Raw genomic sequence first — 21,527 nt, 5'->3', positions numbered from 1 at the left:
ATGAAAGAAAAACGGTCCCATGCAGAACTCTACCACATTCCAGCACATTTCGCACCTTGTTAAACTGGATGTAGCACTGAAATACGCTGAAATACTACATGCAAAATACTACAACTATTCAGTAAACTTAATTTGCCCCCGAATTTGGTAAGAGCAGTTCAGTATTATCATGTTCTCTAGAAGCTTACAAGTACAGTAGATAAACAGGTGATAGTGTTTTACTGATTTAGATATATACTTATTTTATTTTTACTTTTGTAAACCTAAAGCTGAGCCATGCATGTCCAGATGGCATTCATAATATCTCCCTATTTTTGAAGCTTGCTTCTGCCAAAAGAGGCCAGATGGGTCACAGATCCACCACTGGTCCTTCCATAGTTCAACTATAAACAAATACGTCTCTGTACAGACAATTTGGATGGCTTGTCTAGAGCAGTGGCATGTGGTGGACATTTGAAATGAGGAGGCAGAATGCCATCTGAGGATTTTGTTTTTCCAATGTAAATCCAATGTAAAATCCTATTCAGTTCTAGTTGACATTTACATGGCTTTCAGATTAAACCCATACAAATCTATAATCTGATATATCACAATATATGATATAAAAAGTAGGTCTGCATAAAGTTGTATAATACATCTACGATGCTAACATACACCCATTTCTAATGGATGTAGCCTTGGCCTGGAATAAAAATATATGAATAAAAATGCAACAACGTATTAACAAAGTAACAAAACACTAACAATGGCTGATGTCCAATATACAACACATATTTTCCTTAAATTATAATGTATGTACATGCAGTATATGCCCAAACAAAATTAACTATATATGTTAATTGCCATATATCAGACTTCTGCACAGGAAGCCATATGAAATACCTTTTAACTTACACTGTAAATAAGCATGAAATATTTATATTTTTGTTAGTTCATGTTAAAAATATATATTAAATCAAGTCAAATCAAAGGCTCATATATAATTATTATTTTTACATTGCTTAAAAAACAATACCTACAAGATTACAGCAACAAGCATATTTCATGTATAGTTCAACGACGAGCTGCCACATTTAAGAGCAAGCGCTCAAGCGGCTCACTAGCACACCATTTCATGTTTCAAGTCATTTCAATTTAATTTTGATTTGGAAGTGACCAGAAGTGCTGTTGTCCATGTCTGTTAGTTGTTTACTGTACAAATAGTTTCTCCACTTATATCAGTTCGTCCCATTCATAGCGACCTGCAGGAGACCCACTGCGAGGAAGGAGAGCATGATAGGGGGCTGTGGCTCAGGTGGTAGATTGGGTTGATCACTAATCGCAGGGTTGGCGGTTCGATTCCTGGCCCATATGATTCTACATGCCGAAGTATCCTTGGACAAGACAATGAACCCCAAGTAGCCTCCCAATGGCAGGCTAGCACCTTGCATGGCAGCTCTGCCATCATTGGTGTGTGTGTAAGTGTATTGAACAAATCAGCATTAATCAGAGCCAGTGTCTCCAATCACGTGACTTCGTCTAGTACAGAATAATTTAGGGGTTCAATCTTGTCCAGTATTGTACTCAATTCCACTTTTGGTGTGATTGTCTATAGTCTCTGGCAAGCACATTTTGACCTACTTCAAAGGTTCTGAGTGGTGACTGTTTTGGTCTTTGGCCACATTGCTTAGTTTGCACATGTTGGCGCAGGTCAGGTTGTAGTAAGTCTAAACATGAACAAAGACTTCTTCCCATGAAGAGTGTGGCTGGAGACTGACCAGTGGTTGAGTGAGTAGTGTTCCTATAGACCTTTTTTTTCTTGCAGTGGTACTCTCTCTCATTCCATGGCTTTCACTGACTGTTTTAGAGACTGAATGAAGTATTCAGCCAAGCCATTTTTTGCAGGCTGATAAGGAGCAGATGTTTTGTGCTTAATGCCATTTCCTTTAACAAATAACTAGAATTCCTCTGAGGTAAATTGTGTACCATTATCACTGAACAGCTGTGCTGGTAAGCCAGTGCCGTAAAACAATGTGCAGAGCAGGTCAACAGTCTTTGTGGACGTGGCGTTTTTGACAAGAAATTCTTCATGTTTTTGATTATCCGTCCTCTAATACAAGGAACATCTTTTCGAGGAAGGGTCCCACATAGTCGATGTGGACTTGCTGCCAGGGACTTGTGGGGCATTCCCACACATGCAGAGGTGCTGCTTGAAGCTGTTGCTGAGTTTGTTGACACCCCAGGCATGACTTGGCTAGGTGTTTGATTTGACGATCTAACCCAGGCCACCAAACATAGCTTCTTGTGAGGCTTTTCATTTTAAAAACTCCCAAGCGTCCATTATGGAGGGCATTAAAGACTTTGTCTTGGAGCTTAGGTGGCACGACCACCCGTGTACCCCACATAATGCATCCTTGTGTCACAGAAAGCTGTTAACGACGGTTTGACTTTTCTGGGAGTTGTGGATCTCCTGAAACTGGCCATCCTTTCAATGTCAGGTCAAAAACCTTAGCCAGTGTTGGATCAGATAAAGGCTCCATTTGAGTCATGTCAGGTCTGAATCCTCTGTGGGCTCATAGGGTAGATGCGACAGTCCATCTGCGTTTCTGTGAAACTTTGTACCCTTAAACTCAGTGGTATAATCATGAGCACCAAGGAATAATGCCCAATGCTGTGGTCGTGTCACTGCCATAGCTGGAATTCTTTTGCTGGGGCTGAAAATTGCTATTAGGGGTGGTGATCTGTAATTAAAGTGAAGCATTTTCCATACAAATACTGATAAACTTCTTCACTCCCCACACCAAGCTTAGCCTTTCTGAAAACAATCTGGGCATATTTGCATTCTGCACCAGTCAAGGACCTAGATGCAAATGCAATCTAAGATGACTGATGGATCCTCTCAGATCCATCAGTCATCTTGTGAGACAAGACAGCACCAATTGCATATGGTGAAGCATCACAAGCTAGGCAAGGTGAGTATTGTCATCATGGCCAGTGAATATGATATCATATAAATAGCATTGTGGGCCTGGAATTCCTAGCAAAACTTGATCCATGGCCCTTTTCCACACTGCTAGGGCCGACAACACCCCAAAAAGTCCTTTGTGTGCGTTTATCTTCAAATACTTATTTCCGGACTCCTCAATCTCCATTTGTAAGTACACCTGGGCCAGATCGATTTTTGAAAAGCATTGGCCACCTGATAGTGATGCAAAAATGTCTATCTGAAGCAATGGATAGTGGTCAGCTTGCAGAACTGGGTTAATTGTGACCTTAAAGTTACCACAGATTCGTACATCACCAATTTTCTTGACAATGGGTACTATTGGTGTAGCTCAGTCAGACCAGTCCAATTTAGAGAGTTCCTTGATCCTCTAGCCATTTGAGGTTGACCTCCACTTTAGTGTGTACTGCATATGGTACCGGACATGCCTTGTGAAATTTTGGTTGCACATCACTCTCAATGGCAAGCTATGCTTAAATGTGTTTCAGTGTTCCAGTGACATTTTGGAAAATTTGGGCAGACTGAGCTAACACACGCTCTAATTTGTCCTATACGGAGCATGAGTTTGCCTTGGGGGTAACTTACATTTGTTTTATGGACTGCCAGTTTAATCGAGTGCTCTTAAGTCATTCATGTCCAAATAAGTAAAGAAATAACTCCAACTTTTTGCAGCACATACAGGTCCAATACACACCTATTATTTTTATATTTAACTCTGACCTTGAGTTTTCCCACTGGTGCAATTTTCTCCCCTGTGTATGTCGTATAGTGATTGGTCATTCGCGAACGAGTCGGCTCTAAGAGCAGGCTCTTGTAGGTGAACGTTGGGAGCCGGCTAGTATATCAGAAGAGCTGAATCTATTTCTAAAACTATAAAAAATTAAGATAAGAATAATCAAAACATTTCAATTAATAGAATTAACTAATTCAAAGCATGAAAATAAATAAAATAATATAAGCCTAAATGCTCAAGCGCACACACATCGTTCTGACTGTCTGCTCAGACTAACAGCCTCAGCTGTTGTTCCTGTCAATCAGACATGCAGTGTCAACCATCAAAGCAAAGATGCGTGAGGGAGGGCGGAGCCAACTCACTCACAGACATAGGCTGTGATTCATTTGGAAGGCTGTATGCTAGGTAGTATGCATCTTTTGAAGGCAGCAGTATACCGAGCGTTCTCCTTTAAACAAGCCTATTTAAACGAGACGGCCTTTGTGGACAAATGGAAACGGAACTTAACTTTGTTGCTATGACAGCACACCACTGTTTAACAAGCTGAGAGTGAGAAGGGAGTCTCTTTAGAAGGGAATGTATGAGGTACATTTTATGAGAGTTAAATGATGTAAAGAGAAAAGAAAATAGATTTTACAGGTTTACTTTTTGTCTAATACTTTATTTTAAATATATATTAAATATAATTATACATATTATATACTCTGCACCCATCTACTGAGGTACTTCAACTTTGCATTTGAACATCATATTTACGGGCAAATTGGCGTAATTTTATTTAGACATTTCCGTTGAAGCGAAGTATTGTGGGTTGTGAGTGCCCACAAATGATACACCTCATGTATCATGAATTCCCGGGAAAGAAGGTCTCATTCGAAATGTTCTACTCGCTTTTATGAAACGAGACAGCATCGATGATGTATGTGGCCGACTAATGCGATCTCCGGAGGACGTAGCCTTCTAAACGAAAACAGCCACAGACACACACTTAGCAGCCGAGGAGAGAGAGGAAAGACAGCTGTGAAAACAACAGCTGGAAAGTGGAAAATTAGGAAGAAACACAGTAGCATTTGGATGCAGTTTAATAATGTAGACAATGTTAGAGCACAGTGTAGAATTTGCCAAAACAAAGCCTGTTCTACACACAACCTACACCGGCATATGCGATCTGTGCACCCTAATAATTTAATTAGAATTGTTTTAACACCAATCATAGTCAAACTATCGCAAACTGTTTGACCTTAAAAAATACAAAACATATTTTTCAAAAGAGCCGTTTGGGAGCAAAAAGAGCCGGCTCTATTTAGTGAGCTGAGCCGAACGATCCAGCTCACTGAAAAGAGCCAGAATGCCATCACTAATGTATTTAACAGCATTCAGTGGGACCGTGTAACTTTTTTACCACATCTGAAACAAGCTGGAATTTTTTCACTCCGTTTTGTTGCAAATTAGTTTACATGACATTCAGCTGTCACCTTTGTTTACAATTTGAAAGTGTCTTTTGCGGCTGCTGCCATAGAAACAGCAATTTCTAATGCTCGCGTCAGAGTGAGCTCTCTCTCAGTAAGCAGCCACTTTTGCATGCTCTTGCTGTGCAGACCCAAAACAATCCTATCTCTAAGCGCATCGGACAACCCATCGCCAAGTGGCAATACACTGCCAGTCTTCAGAGCTCGGCCATGTACAACACAGTCTTTTGATGATTACACTTATGGAAACGAAAATGCTCAGCTAGGATCAAGGACTTTAGATTCAAATCCATTTGCAACACTTCCACGATGTCATTAATTGTTTTCTCCACTGGTTTTTCTGGTGCAGTTAAGCTGTGCAAGAGGTTGTATGTTTTAGCACCCATTACACTCAAGAGAATTGCCACATTTGTCTCGTTCACAATGTCATTGACTAAACAATGCTGCTCAACTCTCCACATATTATATGTTGCCCAGTCTTCGACCGTATTGTCAAAAGCTTCCATTTGTCCAACAATTCCAGATATTTGGCTTTCTTTGTTTCAGTTTGTTTTAATATTTCTCTTTTATTTACACAATTTCTGTTGCACTTTACTCACTTTATGGTACGTGTCACTCCTCCAACAGCAACAAGCTAGATGGCATTAATTTGGGGTAGGCCTGACACAAATCCCTTTTGCCCTGTTTTTATTCATTGTTTCTGTTGCACAACTGGGTCACGTATGTACTCATCATCAATTTTGTTGTGTTTTTACACTTACACAAACAGTAAGAAAAACAACCAGATCAGAGATAACATGTGTGTGAACTTTTTATTGATTCTACTAGTGCAAATTGTTTATCTAAATGAAATAGCCTATGGAATTAACTAAAATTATATGTACTGTAGGCTTTGTGAACCATTGAATTTTAAATAGGAGACATTAATCTAACAAGCTGCTTTTCTGTTTTACAGATGCTGGTTCTGGATCAGGAGATGAAGGTAAGAAAGTTCTCAAAATATTCCAATTTACAGTAGACACCTAATTGTTTGTGCATCCTTCTCATTAACTCACTGTGCACTTGTTTACACATCTCCCCAGCTGATACTCATAAACGCACCCTCACTTCCTCTCAGTCTGTCAGCAGTCATCTGCACTCCTCCTCAAACCACCCACTGAAAGTGAGATTAAATCACACCCACTCACTTATTGTTCAGAGAAAAGGAATTATTGCACTGTTCCGCCCAAATTGTGATGTCTGATGGATGGAAGAACACTTTGCAGTTAAAGCAATATATTAGGATCACTTGAAATGTGTCAGTCACCTTTGATTTAATCCCTTTGTCTTCCAGTCAACCCTTTTATTTGTCTCTCACAACCAGCTTATCCACATCTGCTAATTGAGCAGTACAGCAGTAACATCTCTCTGCATATTAGTGATTATTATGGTATTATTTTGACAGCCATATCGTGTTTGCTAGATGGTGCTTTTGCCTTTTATGCATGTGAATAGCTGCTTGCACAAGTACAGGTTGGTATATTTGTTTGTGAAGGGTTTCATTCATCCACATCATGTTAAACTGTCTGGTAGAACTTTAGTTGAAAGTAACAGAGTTTGATTTTCTTGCCTTTTAACATCTCTTTTGCCAAATATGCAATCAGGAATGTGTAGATATTAAGGGTTGCACCAACTAATCGAATAGTTCTGCCATGAGTTTACAAGTCAGGTCTGTATCGACTAGTCGTGGGCCACATGACTACAGATACATTTGTTCTATAAATGGTGACAGCAGAAGGAACATTTCACTGTCCATAATCTGTCACAGTGTAGCTGTGTGTTATTTTCTTGGTGAAGTAACCTGTAATTTAAAGAGTCCATATACAAGCCAAAAGTCTTATGTACCATCCTTAAACTAATTATTTGTGAGCCAGAGGCTGACAGAAACTATTAGAGAGTCATTAAGATCAAATTTGACTCACCATAGGTGACTGAAACTCTTGCAAACCCTAGTAGATACATTTTGGATAAATTGCTGTTAGTAGATGAGAGCAGAGCTTTGTAGACCAGAATAATAGAAAGATGGAAGCAGGGATGCTGCAGAAGACAAGATGATGAGGGGAGAGGTGTAAGCATGGATAGAGAGACAAAAGAAGAATAATCAGGGAAAATGAAAGCAACAATAAACTGAGTGAAGTAAGGAAGTCAACGAGAAAGAGAAATGGAAGTCTGATAAAATGAAAGATAAGTGAAGTGGAGGAATAGAAATGTGGAACGATAAAGAATGGGGTACATGAAGGAAGAAACTATAGAGAGAGAGAGAGAGAGAGAGAGAGAGAGAGAGATGACTTTTAGGCAAGCACAGCACCATCTGAGTAAAACAAATCAAATGGATTTTAATGGCTGCAGATAAATCATATGGCTTGACCTCTGGGCTTGATGGTCTCTGAATACTAAAGGCAAAATACACCCTTTAAGCCCCCCAGAATCACTTAGGACTCTTAGCTTCTTAGCTACATCAGTATAAGAAGCTACACGCCATTTACACTGTTCACTGAGACTAATACAGTATCGAGCAATAAATTATTGTAACACAGTTCAATGGGGAGGAGGTGAGAACCGGCTTGACGACATATATAATATTTTAATGAATAACTTAAACAAAAGACAAACACACACACGACGGACATGTCCGTAAACGATCTCTCTCTCCCGCACCACTGTCCGCAATCGGCCTTTATCCCTCTCAGAGGCTTACTTAGCCTGATAAGGGACCGGGTGTGTATAATCACGACCCGGGCCCGCCCTCCACCCTGTCACAATGATTAAAGGTGAAGTGTATAATGGTATAACTCATTTTCTTACTGGCTTCCCCAACAGCCACCCCCATCTGCCATTGGTTGGTCAAACAGATAGTCCCACCCTAGTCTCACACCACTGGTTGAGGCAATGCTGCTAGTTTGGGCATGGGTACATTTCCCATACATCGACAAAACTCATTGCTAAACCACCATAATACGAATCATTGCTGGAGAAATTGACTAGCTAGTCACAAACTTTTCCCGTAAATGTAGTAAGTGTACTATGTCATATATCCATCATTCAAACCACGTTGTTTCAACAATATAGAGTTAATGATGTTACACAGGGGGTGGCAAAACAACTTTTGCGGAGATCAAATGGATATCAAATTATAAAAGCTCATTATACATATACCAGAAAGCAGTTTAATACAAGAAAGCTGCTGAAGACACAAAAGCGATATTCACTGTGTAATGTGACAGATAAATTATGCTGCAATATACGCACATGCGCACTCTCCAAAAACATATAAGAATACCACTTATGCATTAACATGGACACATAAGCTGTATTCTCTGAAATAATCAAATTTGTGTTAAAGTGCTTTCTATTAAAAGCCTTTTATCTCTTAAATGGCATAAGGAAGGCTACTTTTGCATTTACATGATGTTCCAGAACACCACTTTCTGCAAAAGTCTACCAAAGGTCAGTCAATGAGAAGAGTCTTGACCGACCAAGTTTTGTTTGGTTGAAAAAAAAAAAAAACCTCCAAAGGAAACTGACGAACACCAGTATTACCACTGGTTGGACGCCATGTGGTACTATGGGGTAATTTTCATAAGCAGGGTTAGGGTTAAGCCTAAGTTATGTTCCCTCCTTCACAGTATATATACTGCTTGTGTGTGTGTGTGTGTGTGTGTGTGTGTGTGTGTGTGTGTATGAGCGTGTATTTATCACTTTGTGGGGACCAAATGTCCCCATATGGATAGTAAAACCCGACATTTTTGACCTTGTGGGGACATTTTGTCGGTCCCCATGAGGAAAACAGCTTATAAATCATACTAAATTATGTTTTTTGAAAAGGTAAAAATGCAGAAAGTTTTCTGTGAGGGTTAGGTTTAGGGGTAGGGTTAGGTTTAGGGGATAGAATATAAAGTTTGTACAGTATAAAAACCATTATGTCTATGGAAAGTCCCCATAAAACATGGAAACACAACAAGTGTGTGTGTGTGTGTGTGTGTGTGTGTGTGTGTGTGTGTGTGTGTGTGTGTGTGTGTGTGTGTGTGTGTGTGTGTGTGTGTGTGTGTGTGTGTGTGTGTGTGTATATTGCAATATCCAGTTACATCTGGATTGGTGAATATTCTTTCTTCAGTGATTTTGTAAATGTAATTAATTTATTTTAAAAACAAAATCTTCTAAATTCAAATTGCACTCCAAACCAATCAAAAAAGCAATTAAAATAATGAAGTGATCAAAACAATAAGATATATATAACCACCTTTCCATTTACCATCAGGCAAGTCTCCGTCTAAACATGAGGGCAGAAAATTACATACACAAATGAAAACATAAAAACAATTATAAATGTAAAAAAATAATTATAATGAATATAATTATCACTGAAATATAAATCATGGTTCGAGGTGAACAAGGTTTATATTATTTTAGATATTTTGTATAATTTTACAGGCTGCAGAGTTGCGTTCACAACTGCTCTACGGAAATAAAGCGAATTAAACTCTAAGGTCATTTACAGCATTCTCATAGACGACACTGTTCCTATCTTCTGAATTTTTTTGTTGCAAGAATAAAGAAAGAGTGAGAAGCTTTTACATGTGCGTGTTCCACAAGACTGCAAACCTCCGAACAAACATACATGTGCATAAATTATTTTCTGTCATCTGTTCTTAATTATATAATATAGTGAGTTTATTTAAGCGTGTGTCTGTGTGTCTATGGCCAAATTATTTGTAATATTAATTTGATAATAATAATAGCCTAATAATAATAATAATCATAATAAAAATAATAATTGAAAACGATAGGAAAACGATCCAAATATCTTCTTGACATCGTCAAAGGCATCAGCTATTGGCAATCAATCTGACCATCGTTGATCCCCAAGATGACAGCTTTTGCTGGTGTCACTGCGGCTCGTTTCGTGCGTGCGCTTGAAAAATGTATAATTTTAAAGGCTCATTATTACAGTTTAGTATTTCTCTGTAATGTAGAACAGTGTTAGCATTGTTACTTATAACATTCTTTCTCAGTCCTGGAACTTAAACTATTTTCTGATGCCCCCAAAAAATATATATTTAAGTTATTAAATTAACATCATATCATAAATGTGCGACTAGTCGACTAGGAAAATCTTTGGTCGGGGGCAGCCCTAGTATTTACACTTCATGCATTTTTACTGATTGTATTGCTATCCGATTGAATATGCACATACTATTTACACTTGGCCACATCAATGTATCTCCGCCAAACATATTTAAATCCATGCGTGTAAATTCCCATGCTACTTGCGAATAACATAGAGTTAACATCCTGATACCAAGCTGACTCCTTTTTCACTTCACCGCTTCTTTTATTTTCTTCATACTTTAAGTTTGAGAACTGAGGAACAAACAACTTTGTTCCATCACTGCAAACAAAGATATGGCCTGATCTTATACAATGATTAATCGCTGTATAACTTAAGCTGTCAAAACTCCAGTGGTATGGCTCCACCAGCACTTCACTATTTCTAATTACCCCCAAATGAAATTAATTTACTGTGTATCTAGCTCTGTGTCATGGATCAATTATGTTGGTAGATTTTCTATTATCAATACAGTCTTGCACAGGAAGGAGACCTTAAGGTGGCTTTTGACAAGCTGCTGTCATGACCCCTGCTGGAGTATTCTGTGTGTGTTTGCCAGCCATGTGCTCTCCTTGCTCTGCCTCATTCTCCTAACCATACCTGCTGTCTAGTCTAGTCCTTGTTATGTTGATTGCCTCCACCTGTACTAATGTGATTTCTCTATAATGTGTGCCCTCTTCCCTCTTATGTTGTCAGATTGTTTTGTTAGTCTTGTGAACTATAGTTGGTTGGTCAAGTCCTGTATCCTGTTTGTTCCTGTCTTTTGGTCAGTCTTGCTTTCCTGCCAGTTTTTGCTTTCTCCTGTTATTTTCTCCCCATGACAGTTTTGTTTTGTATTGTGTAGTTTTGCATTTTTTTTTCCTCATTCCTGCGTTTCGGTCCATACTCCTACACTTAACCTTGACTGCTGCTGTATGTTTTGGTTGTTTATTTATTTGGTCTTTGTTTCTGCAATCAACCATGTTTGATCTTTCAGACAAGGACAGTTGTTAAATTGTGCCTCAGACTGTTATAAAATACTGCAGCTTTTACTGGAAATTAATGACCTCACGTTTCTTAGGTGATGACAGTCAGCTGCACAGCCGTCTCCGGGTGAGAACCTTTCTCAGTCACTGTGGTATCACCATGGTAACAAGCTTAGAGGAATGAGAAAGAGAATAATCGAATCTTCCCGTTTCAGCTGCTGCGATAAAGATGGGCAGAGTACCGCTTGGAATGGGAGGTGATGACTATAGAAAAGTGTCTTGCTGCGCAGAGTTTGTGCACATAACATTCAAACTTGAGTGTTAACATGATCACTGTACTGCAGTCTTCATGGAATTAGACACTATCTGGGACTGTTTATCAGTATGTGTCACTCCTGATGAAATAGGCTTATAAATCATCACAACGGATAGAATTCTTAAGCCTAACTGTATAGACTTATAAATCCCTATTGATAAGCTGTTGGTCTGTGAACCTGTCAGAACCTAATGTTATTGAGAGGAATTAAGAAAATTATTAATATTTGAAATAAAATACACTGAAGGATGATGTTTTTCATTGAACTGTTAATACTACTCCATAATATGAATGTAATTACTTCTATTATAAAATGAAATTGTTTTTTCCTAAATGCTATTTACCTAAATGCTCAATATGGCCCCATACAGCTCTGGCCAGGAACCAAACAGTTGAAATCACAATATGGAACACATGTGTCAGAGTTAAGCCACTTTTCCACCATCGGGCCGAACATTTCTGAGCATGGTACGGAACGGTTGCAGTAGCATTTCAACTTGATCACAGTTCAGCTCCGACCGATTATAAACTGTTCTCTGCCTAGAATTCTCAGCACGGTTAGCTAACCATACTCAACTGTGCTGGTTGAATGGCTTTAGTACATAGTCACTTGTTTAATGTGTCTTTATGATTTTATTATAATGTTAAATGTAGCCTACATTTATTTTTCTACACACCTTTTTCATCAGGGAAGTAAATTACTAGCTCATTTAAACTCAAAATACATCAAAATACATCAACATTCTTATATACAGTTTTCAAAAAAAATACAATTATAATATTTTGTTAATAAATATCCTTTTTAGCTATAGTCTGGAAATGTTTGTTAGCAGAGTAAAACAAGGGGAAAAAGCAGTCCTAAAAACTGGAATATGCAATCATCCTCCGTAGCGTGCCACACTCACTCCATTAGTGTTGTCACGGTACCAAAATGTTAGTAGTCGGTACCAATACCAGTGAAATTTCATGGTACTCGATACCATTTTCGGTACCAAAGCAAAAACAGGTTACTAAACAACACTCTTTTATTAACAAAGTTGACAAAACATTAGCAGCAGAACTAAGAACAGAAATATGCCATTGAGCAACACTTTAATTTAAATATATTATTTTTGAATCATAACGAAACTGTACCATGTATGCTTAAAGTATTTTTGAACTCTTATATAAGATTTGCTTCAACTTTTGCAACTTTTACTTTAAGTTTTTACCAAGTACTGAAAAAAAAAAAAACTAAATAAACAAGCATACAATAGAATGAATAGAAACAATTTCCAAAGTAATGTGCAAAGTGCTCTCTTATTAATAAAGCTGCATAATGCCATTTTTCTTCACGATAAGAAATGCACAGTGACATATATTATGATTAAATAAGTCACGAGCAATCGCGTTCTAATCTAGCTGCATTATGCTGATGAGCGTCCCCGAGGCAGAGTCTCTCTCAGCCGGGTGCAGTTTCAATCTCTCCTCCTTAGATCGGGACATTCGCGCAACTCGTTGAAGAGGCACCGACCATACAGAGAAATGCCAGTTTCTGAGTTTAAATTTATTAACATGACCTGCTTCTGAATTATTTGAACTTTAATAAAGCTATAACACATTAAAGGGTAACTAAACCCCTGCTCAGAGTCTGACTCCACCCACTAGCAATATTTGAAAAATGCTCGAAAAGTGGGCAGACCCCAGCGGGGATAGAGGGGACGAAACGAGGGCGGGGCTGAGCGGGGGGGGTGGGGTGGGGGGGTGTGCACCTGAGACCCGTAGTGACAGATTAATTGACAGCTGCTGTCAGACTCTAAAATGGAGAGTGACTGGAGTGACGCAAGTAGCTTTGCCACGGAGCGGTCTTTTGAAGTCGAGGACCTTTCTCCCCCACCTTCACCTGAAGTGGAGGAGGGTGAATTGTCTGTGGACACAGGGCCGGAGCCATATCAATTCGAGCCGCTGGCTCAAACTGCGGTTTTATCTCCCTGTTGAGCATCCGAGTGCGCATTCACCTTCACTCGCGTGCAGGAAAAACAAACGAAACGCTGTTCAGTGATGTTTATCATTTTAGCAGGATTTTTATTTAGCAAGCTTCACTTGAACATAACATCAGTTAGCTGTTTCTCTCAACTTAGAAGAATGTGACGTAAAGCGTAATGTCATCATGTACAAAACCGTATACCTCCAAATAAAACTATACAGTCAATACCGTAATACAATGTATAAGGGTGCAATACGCTTAACACTCCCGCACGCTAACGCAGCGTTTGTCGACCCCAGAGGATTAACTTTAGCCTAACCATAAATTGTGATTCAAATATATATGATCACTCACCTCAAGACGCCGCTGAGGTGGTGGAGTCCATGCAGGAGAAGCAGCGTTTAGCACTACGTCGCTTTTCAGCGCGAGCTGTTTGGAGAAGCCCATTTCCACCTCCATTGCGTTGGAGAAGCAATCCCGCGTAAAATGCAGTTTGCACACTCCTCCAGCTCTAGGCAGGAACTCGCGGTCTTCCAGAACAAGGACGTGCAACCCCTGGTGCCTAATTTCCAAGTCTATATGGAAAGCAATACAGTCCAGCAGTGCTGTTGCAACCAGAAACACTACACCTACGTACCATCCTGACCACTGTACTAAATACAGATAATCTACGCTAACTTGAAGCTATCCTAACTGACGCAATACTATGCTACTAACTAACTATGCTTCTAACAATACTACACTAACAAATATGCTAATTAACTACCTAGGCTACACGAAATAATCTAAATAACTATATAAATGCTATGCTAAATAGATGCTAAAATACTCTATCCTGATCGTTTTCAATACTCGCAGTTCCAACTCCTGACTCGCTACAGTGGTTTTGACGAAACGAGATGGTTTTTGTACTGCCATGGGCGTGGTAGCTCGTACCAAGGGCGTGGTGAGTTGGAACCTGCTTACGTCAGCTGTCACCGCTTACGTCACGAAGTACCGCAAACAGCCAATAGGAAAATTCAACTGCAGTAGCCACCGTTCAACCTGAAGAGGGCAGCACTCAGACGTTTTTACACCATATATTGTAGAATTAAAACACTTTATACACAAATGTCAACTTGAATCATGACCAGTACTAATAAAGCCCCATTCTTACAGATCATTAACTAAAAAAAGTTGGTTTAGGGTTTAGTTACCCTTTAAATATAACTGCATTTGTAACGCCAGGATGTTTCCTTTAAAGAGCTCCGGCTCCGCTTATTCCAAAACGAGACTGCTTCTAAATTTACTTTTTTTTTTTTTTAATATATATATAATTTTTATATAAAATATTATATAATACTTTGGGATCTACATAAGAAGAAGCTGTGAAAGTTTAGAGTGCATCTGGACTGTGATCTGTGTAATTATTCCTCTCCTCCGTCAGGCCTGAACTACAGTGCTGCTCTCGCGCGTCATTAGTTTACTATGATTTCATTTTACGTTAAATGAGATCAAACGACTATTCGACAATGAAGATTTTTCTCATTATTATTTTTGACGTTGTCGATAATGTCGACTAATCGTTTCAGCCCTAATGCAAATGACAATAAGCTTTTGAACTAACCTGCTTTGGTTGCTTGAATTAATCCGGGTGTCTTGTCTTTCAGGTGTTTTATTAAGTTTGATGTGTTTCCTCCTTTTTGACAGAAAATTGCAAAAGCACCGTTTACAAATAGGTTTTTGCTGATCTATGATGTTTCCCTTTTCATCAACCTCAAATACAAAGAATTTCCCAACCTGGCTTTTTCCACTTTTCTTTTCGAAAAGATTCAGTTGAGACTCCGCAGCAGCTTTTCTTGTCGTCATCTTTTGCTTTTTGTGAAAGTTAAAAAGTTCCAGACTCTGCATGGGTACCGGGTAGACAGTACTGGTATTTTTGACAGCACTACACCCCATTGTTTACCTCTCATGCCGTGCCAACAGATGAATCCGTTTTGGACATTCTCGTTCAACTGGCCTGGAACGGTACAGTTTTGCGATGAGAACTGTTCAGCCCAATGATTTAAAAGCGGATTTTGACTCATGGTCTATTATAATATAAAAGCTACAAAAAAAATTGTAATTAAAAAACTTGCAAGAGAATCACACTTTTAAAAAATATATTATTACTTTAGGAAAGATGTGAACTTTTAAATGGTATCGTTTCATTGTGTCTTTTTTCATATTGTGAAAGTAAATGAGGCTGTCAGTTGAAATTCTGCCAAACAACTCCTTTTTTTGTTCCATGGAAGGAAGAAAGTCATAAAGGTTTGGAACAACATGATGGTGATTAAATGATGATAGAAGTTTCATTTTTGAGTGAACTGATTCTTTAAAGCTTGAAGAGATGTATTGGCATATCTCCTTGCCACATTTCATGAGCGAATGTTTGTTACTTTTATAACAAGAACATCTTAATTGTACCTACAAGTTATTATTATGTGTGCATTAATTGATCATATGATTGAAGAATGGTACCCTTTCACCCTCACTCAACCCTACATGCGACCTACTTAGAACTTCCCGAAGCAAAAAAAGTTGGTCAACAGCAGTATGCACATTATGTCTTTTGTTTGGTCTGTTTATCTCTCACCACTACTGTAGCATCTGGACCAATCAGAATCACAATTATTCATTATTTAATGAATAATCCAACAGATTGTACAGTCTCAAGACTGTATCAACCAAAGGTCCAAGTAGGCCCAAGCAGACTCTGAGATGTCTGCTCTCACACTGGTCATTATCAGCTTTTACTCCCCCTTTCTGACACTGGTCCAGCAACTAGTGGACATCGATGACATTCCAGGTGGGGGAAGGTAGCCCCACGCAAAAGCAAAGGAATGTGGGGAGAGTAACTCACTCCATTTCCCCATAGGAAAGACACATAAAGCCCATAAAACAGACGTACCTTTATTAATTTATAGACAGTGTTCTATAAATGAACATGTATATCCCCAAAACATTGTGTGTATGATTATTAGTTTCATACAGTATAGTGATTTTTGTACTGTATACTGTTTTATGCATGCCTTATGACAGAACCACTAGATAATATAAATATAAAATTATTGGTATCATGCTTCCTATCAAATTAATCCTTGTGTGACACCCTGCACATTGGTATATATCACCTCCTTATAGCATGCATTGTGTGCTTGTTATATTATTCAAGGCAAAAAAGGGCACAAAATGCCAGCTTACTCCAATCCTGCAAATGAGTCCAAACAAAGGAACTTTTCCCGCTGGAAATTTGCACCTTTCTCATTTTAACTCCCTTAGGAGTTAAAGGTCACTGTTGGAGTGACCTCCATCTCTATTCCTTCTGCACCTGGTTGCTGTTGGTGTGGGACCGGAAACACCCGGTCCGACCGCAAGGTTGTGGGCCGGCAGGCCTCAACACATCAAGCCATGTGTAACTTCCTCGACCATAACTAAGTCAAACGAGGAGCATGAGGTCCGAGAACCAGATCCGGGAGGGCCAATAAGGGGCCACTAAGAGGACCTGCTCCCCATCCTCCCTGACTTTGCACAACGTCTGTGCAAGTAGGCTCACTGGGGAAAAGCATACTTGCGCAGCCCCAGGGGCCAGCTGTGTGCCAAGGCATCTGTGCCGAGGGGAGCCTTGGACAGAGAGTGCCATAGTGGGCAATGGGAGGATTCTGGGGAAGCGAACAGGTCTACCTGTGCTTGGCCGAATCAACTCCAGATCAGCTGAACCACCTGAGGGTGGAGCCTCTACTCTCCCCTGGATGTAACCTGCCGCGACAGCGTGTCCGCTGTGCTGTTGAGGTGGCCCGGGATATGAGTGGCTCGCAATGACTTGAGCACCGGCTGACTCCAAAGGAGGAGACTGCGGGCGAGTTGTGAAATACGGCGAGAGCGTAGGCCGCCTTGGCAGATTGATATACGCTACGGTAGCTGTGTTGGCCGTCCAGAGCAACAGGTGCTTGCCCCGGATCAACGGCAATAGCCTCCTCAGGGCAAGTAGTACCACCAGCAACTCGAGGCAGTTGATGTGCCAGCACAGTCGCGGGCCAGTCCAAGCGCTGGCGACTGAGTGCCCGTTGCATATGGTGCCACAGCAACGTTGGGAGGAATCCCTCATAACCACGACATGCCTGGGGACCTGGCCTAGGGGAACTCCTGCCCGTAGGAATGTTAGGTCTGACCAGGGGCTGGAGAAGCAGCAACAAGCCTGCGTGACAAGGACGCGGTGTGTGTCGTGGCGCCATGCTTGTCTCTCAACTCGGGTCTGAAGCCAGTGCTGAAGTGGTCGCTGTGGATGCCATATGCCCCAGGAGCCTCTGAAAGGATTTCAGTGGGACCAACGTGTTCTGTCTGAACGCATGTCTGAAGTTTGGTAAACACAATATTTACAGACTAATGTTCGATTCATGTAAGCATGACAGCCAATATTAGCTTTAACAGTCCTACCAGAAAACATATCCAAGTATTATAGCAAGTAAACAACTTCCCCAAACAGTTAAACATTGATCCAGACTGCTGTCCTGCCACTGCTGTTCTGAAACTGCTGCAGCTTCCCCAGCCAACACACACGACACAGTAGCCGGCTCTTCTTTTTTTGGGCTCATGGACATGATGTAAATACACAAGGACAAATGATGTAAGCATACGATTTTGCCCCAAATCCGACCCGACAGCTCAGAATTTTTATTATTATTGTGAGCTTACAACAGTGAATGGAGATAAGGCAAGGAAAGTGGTGTTGAACACATATTTTAATGTACACATTCAATAATGGAATTTTGTTCATTATTAAGCAATAAATCTCCCATATCACCTTTATAAAAAATAACATTAAAAATGATTTTGTACTTCTGTTATTGTAGTTATCACAAACCAGACTCTTTAGATTTGCCCTTTTTGCCTTTGGGATAAACAGTTTGAGAGACTAAGCAATATCCAATCATTTTATGGCAGCATCCATTAATTCATTCATGACTGAAACTCATTCATGATAAGCTCTGTCAGATACCTCCGATGTTATTAATATAGACGGGGTCTCCGCTGATGAAAAGTAAATCTTAGGCAAACTTGGAGGGATCTAAATCAAATGAGACAAAGGTGTGTTGAGGGATGTGTGTGAACCTTCTGTTGCTCAAATGTGCTGTTTTAATGTGGGTCATCCTTGGGGCAGAAGGGGATTTCTATTATAATGTATTTGGGGAAATACAAAATAATGATATGAGTATGCTGGGGAGGGGAAGGTGGCAGAGAGGATGAACAGAAATCACACTAGACACATAATGATGAGCCCGTCCATGGTAATGGCAGGATTATATGGAGATTAGCGAGGTAGACAGGTCAGGAGGAATTTTGATTGATGAGCCATGACAGGAAGCGGCGAAATGGCCTCAAGGTTGAATGAGAGAGCGAGAGGGCAGAGTATTTATGCTGCCCTGTAAAGGCAAAACACTCTAACTACACCAACAATAAAACTGAAAAATCGCCTAAAAATTTTTGTAGTTAATACAGTTTCCACACTCCGTTGTAGAGCGTGGGGAGTTGGAATGATGCACGCCCTGTCCCCAATCAGCCTGATGGGGTGCATGAGGGATAAAGGCGGCCTGTGACGACAGTTCGAGAGAGAGAGAATTATGGGCAGCTGCCCTGTATGTGTTTGTGTGTGTCTTTTTATTTACAGTAATTAAATATTATTTATATTGTTAAGCCGGTTCTCGCCTCCTCCATGCCCATTTAAACCCCCTTACATCAATTTTCTCTGAATCTGAGCATATCTGAGCCAAACCCATCTGATACAGGAAAGATCACAGTCAAACAGACCCAATTTTGTTCTCAATTTTCACACAAATGTATAGTTGCTGTGTTTTGCCTTTGCATAACAGAAGCAGAAGGAGTGAAGATGAAAAAGGACAGAGGGGGTAACAGTAAGATGATTGAAGAAGAAGATCAAGAAACTACTATGTTTTTCAGCCTCTGCATCCATAACGAGTTTAACCCTAAAACGGTTTTTGTATCCTAGGGGAGACGAACAATTAGTGAGTCGGTCAAATTTTGGTTGCACTTTATTTTACAGTATATGTACTTTTGGTATACTTACAGTATACTTACCCAAGAAAGTACTGAGATATATTAGGTCACTACATGTACTTAATATGGGTTAAGGTTAGTCTTGGGGTAACGTTTACGATTAGTACCTAGTAATTACTGTAGTTGTTATAATTACAGTATATAGTAAATAAATGTAGAACAGTACTGTAAAATAAAGTGCCATCCAAATTTTTGAAAAGGGAGTCCCTGCAAATACTGAGGACATGCAATTTTGTATATTACGTCTAGCATCAACATCTTTATCTAAATGCAAATGTAGCTGGCCTCGATGAAAATGGTCCTTTTAACATTTTTCAATGTTATTTTTATGATTTCTACAAGCTGTAAAATTTTAAATAAAAGCAATATTTACAAGAAAAAGAAAACATGGAAATGTATAATGTGTGTCCCAATGTAATAATTTGTATTTATTTATTATTATTTATTTTTTAGAGGTAGGCAACCTTTGTATCCTTGCCCTTTGTAGGGTTAATCGCCAAATTCAGGTTAAAGATCTTAGGACACTATTCTCTTACAATAGTATGCTTCATTTCTTGAGTAACGTTGAAAAAGAACCAATTGCAATATGTTCTGGTCAAAATAACAAATAATCACACCACTGTGGTGCAAAGATCTTTGCAAAAATCTCTATGCTGCAATACCCATCATAATACCAGCCTCCAGCTTCCAAATTACTGGAACCTAGCCTGAACTCCTTGGAGGCAAACCTCAGTGTTTGAAATGTAAACATCTAAAGGCTTGTTTGTTTATAGAGCTTTCAATTCTTAAAGGCTCATTTATCCAGGGATGCAACAGCAAAATCCGTTGAGGTTGTTGATTTGTTTGGCTATCTTTGAATAGAAAGTGTAAAGGAGCAAAAAGGAGTTCCGCTGGGCTTAAGTCAGGGGTTTGTGCTTGCGCTGGAGGTGTTCTAATGTGGAAAAGAATTTTGAATTTCTTTGATGATGCCGGTAACATGATAGGGCTTATTTTTGGGCTAGAGGTTTAAGTATAATGAGTACATTATAGGATACATTCCCATTGCCCCATTGCTCCTGCTATGCTCTAGTTAAGATTTAAGTTTCATCATTCTGTCTAATCTAATGCTACTTTTCAGAAATATCATTGAGCACTGAGTAACCGGTTACTTATACCCAGCAGTTGTGGTGGATTATACAATTGCTAAGCTGTTTAATTTGTTTATATTGTGCATTGGCTGGTGGGTGTTAAAAGGTCCTGGTGGGCGCATGTTGTTAAATGCCAGTATCTAATTATGGTCTCAGAGGTCTGTGAGCAATGAATGCATATTCCTTTGAGTCAAGAAATTACCTTTAAGTTGATATAGAAAAACATACAGTAGTTGTTGCTCTATTGAGGTGGAAAACATCTCTTCCTCGCTAAATCATTCATCATCAAAATAGTTTTTGAGATCCAGGGTAAATAACTTACCTTTGTTTTAAATAGGCAATCTGAAACATAGTATTTTTATGTACTGTAAGAAATCACACTATACTAGTTCTTGCGTACTTAATAGCGACCTTCAGTGATTGGCACTGCTTAGATCAGCAGATAGGATTAGCCTTTAGCAGCTAGCTCTTGTGTTCCAGCAGCTTGCCATGCACTGCTGACTTGGATCTTTTCTAAAAATCAGCGGGCAAAACTGGAGTGAAAAATTGGCCCTGTGGTGCAAGATGGATTAGTGGGGCTCAGTGAGCAAAGACTGGCAACAACAGTGCTGGAACATTTCAGCTGCTCTGTGTGCCACCATATTATGCTTGTCTATGTGTGTCTCATTGCAAAGGTTGTCGCTAGGTAGGATGCCTTGTCTATAGCCAGTAGATTCCTCAACATAGAAT

At 39.6% G+C, this 21,527-nt stretch overlaps 1 protein-coding gene across 2 annotated transcripts in view; it reads left to right on the top strand.

The window, feature by feature from the left end:
• LOC127659137 (tomoregulin-2-like) overlaps positions 1-21,527 on the top strand; it is a 98,607-nt gene that overhangs the window by 53,108 nt on the left and 23,972 nt on the right. For both annotated transcript variants that reach the window (XM_052148806.1, XM_052148805.1), the window contains exon 4: positions 6,141-6,167. In XM_052148806.1, coding sequence (XP_052004766.1) covers positions 6,141-6,167 — 27 coding nt within the window. The remainder of the gene's footprint in view (positions 1-6,140; positions 6,168-21,527) is intronic.

This window comes from Xyrauchen texanus, chromosome 18 (assembly GCF_025860055.1).
Source record: "Xyrauchen texanus isolate HMW12.3.18 chromosome 18, RBS_HiC_50CHRs, whole genome shotgun sequence".
Taxonomy (NCBI): Eukaryota; Metazoa; Chordata; class Actinopteri; order Cypriniformes; family Catostomidae; genus Xyrauchen; species Xyrauchen texanus.
This window is presented reverse-complemented; position numbering and strand designations above follow the sequence as displayed.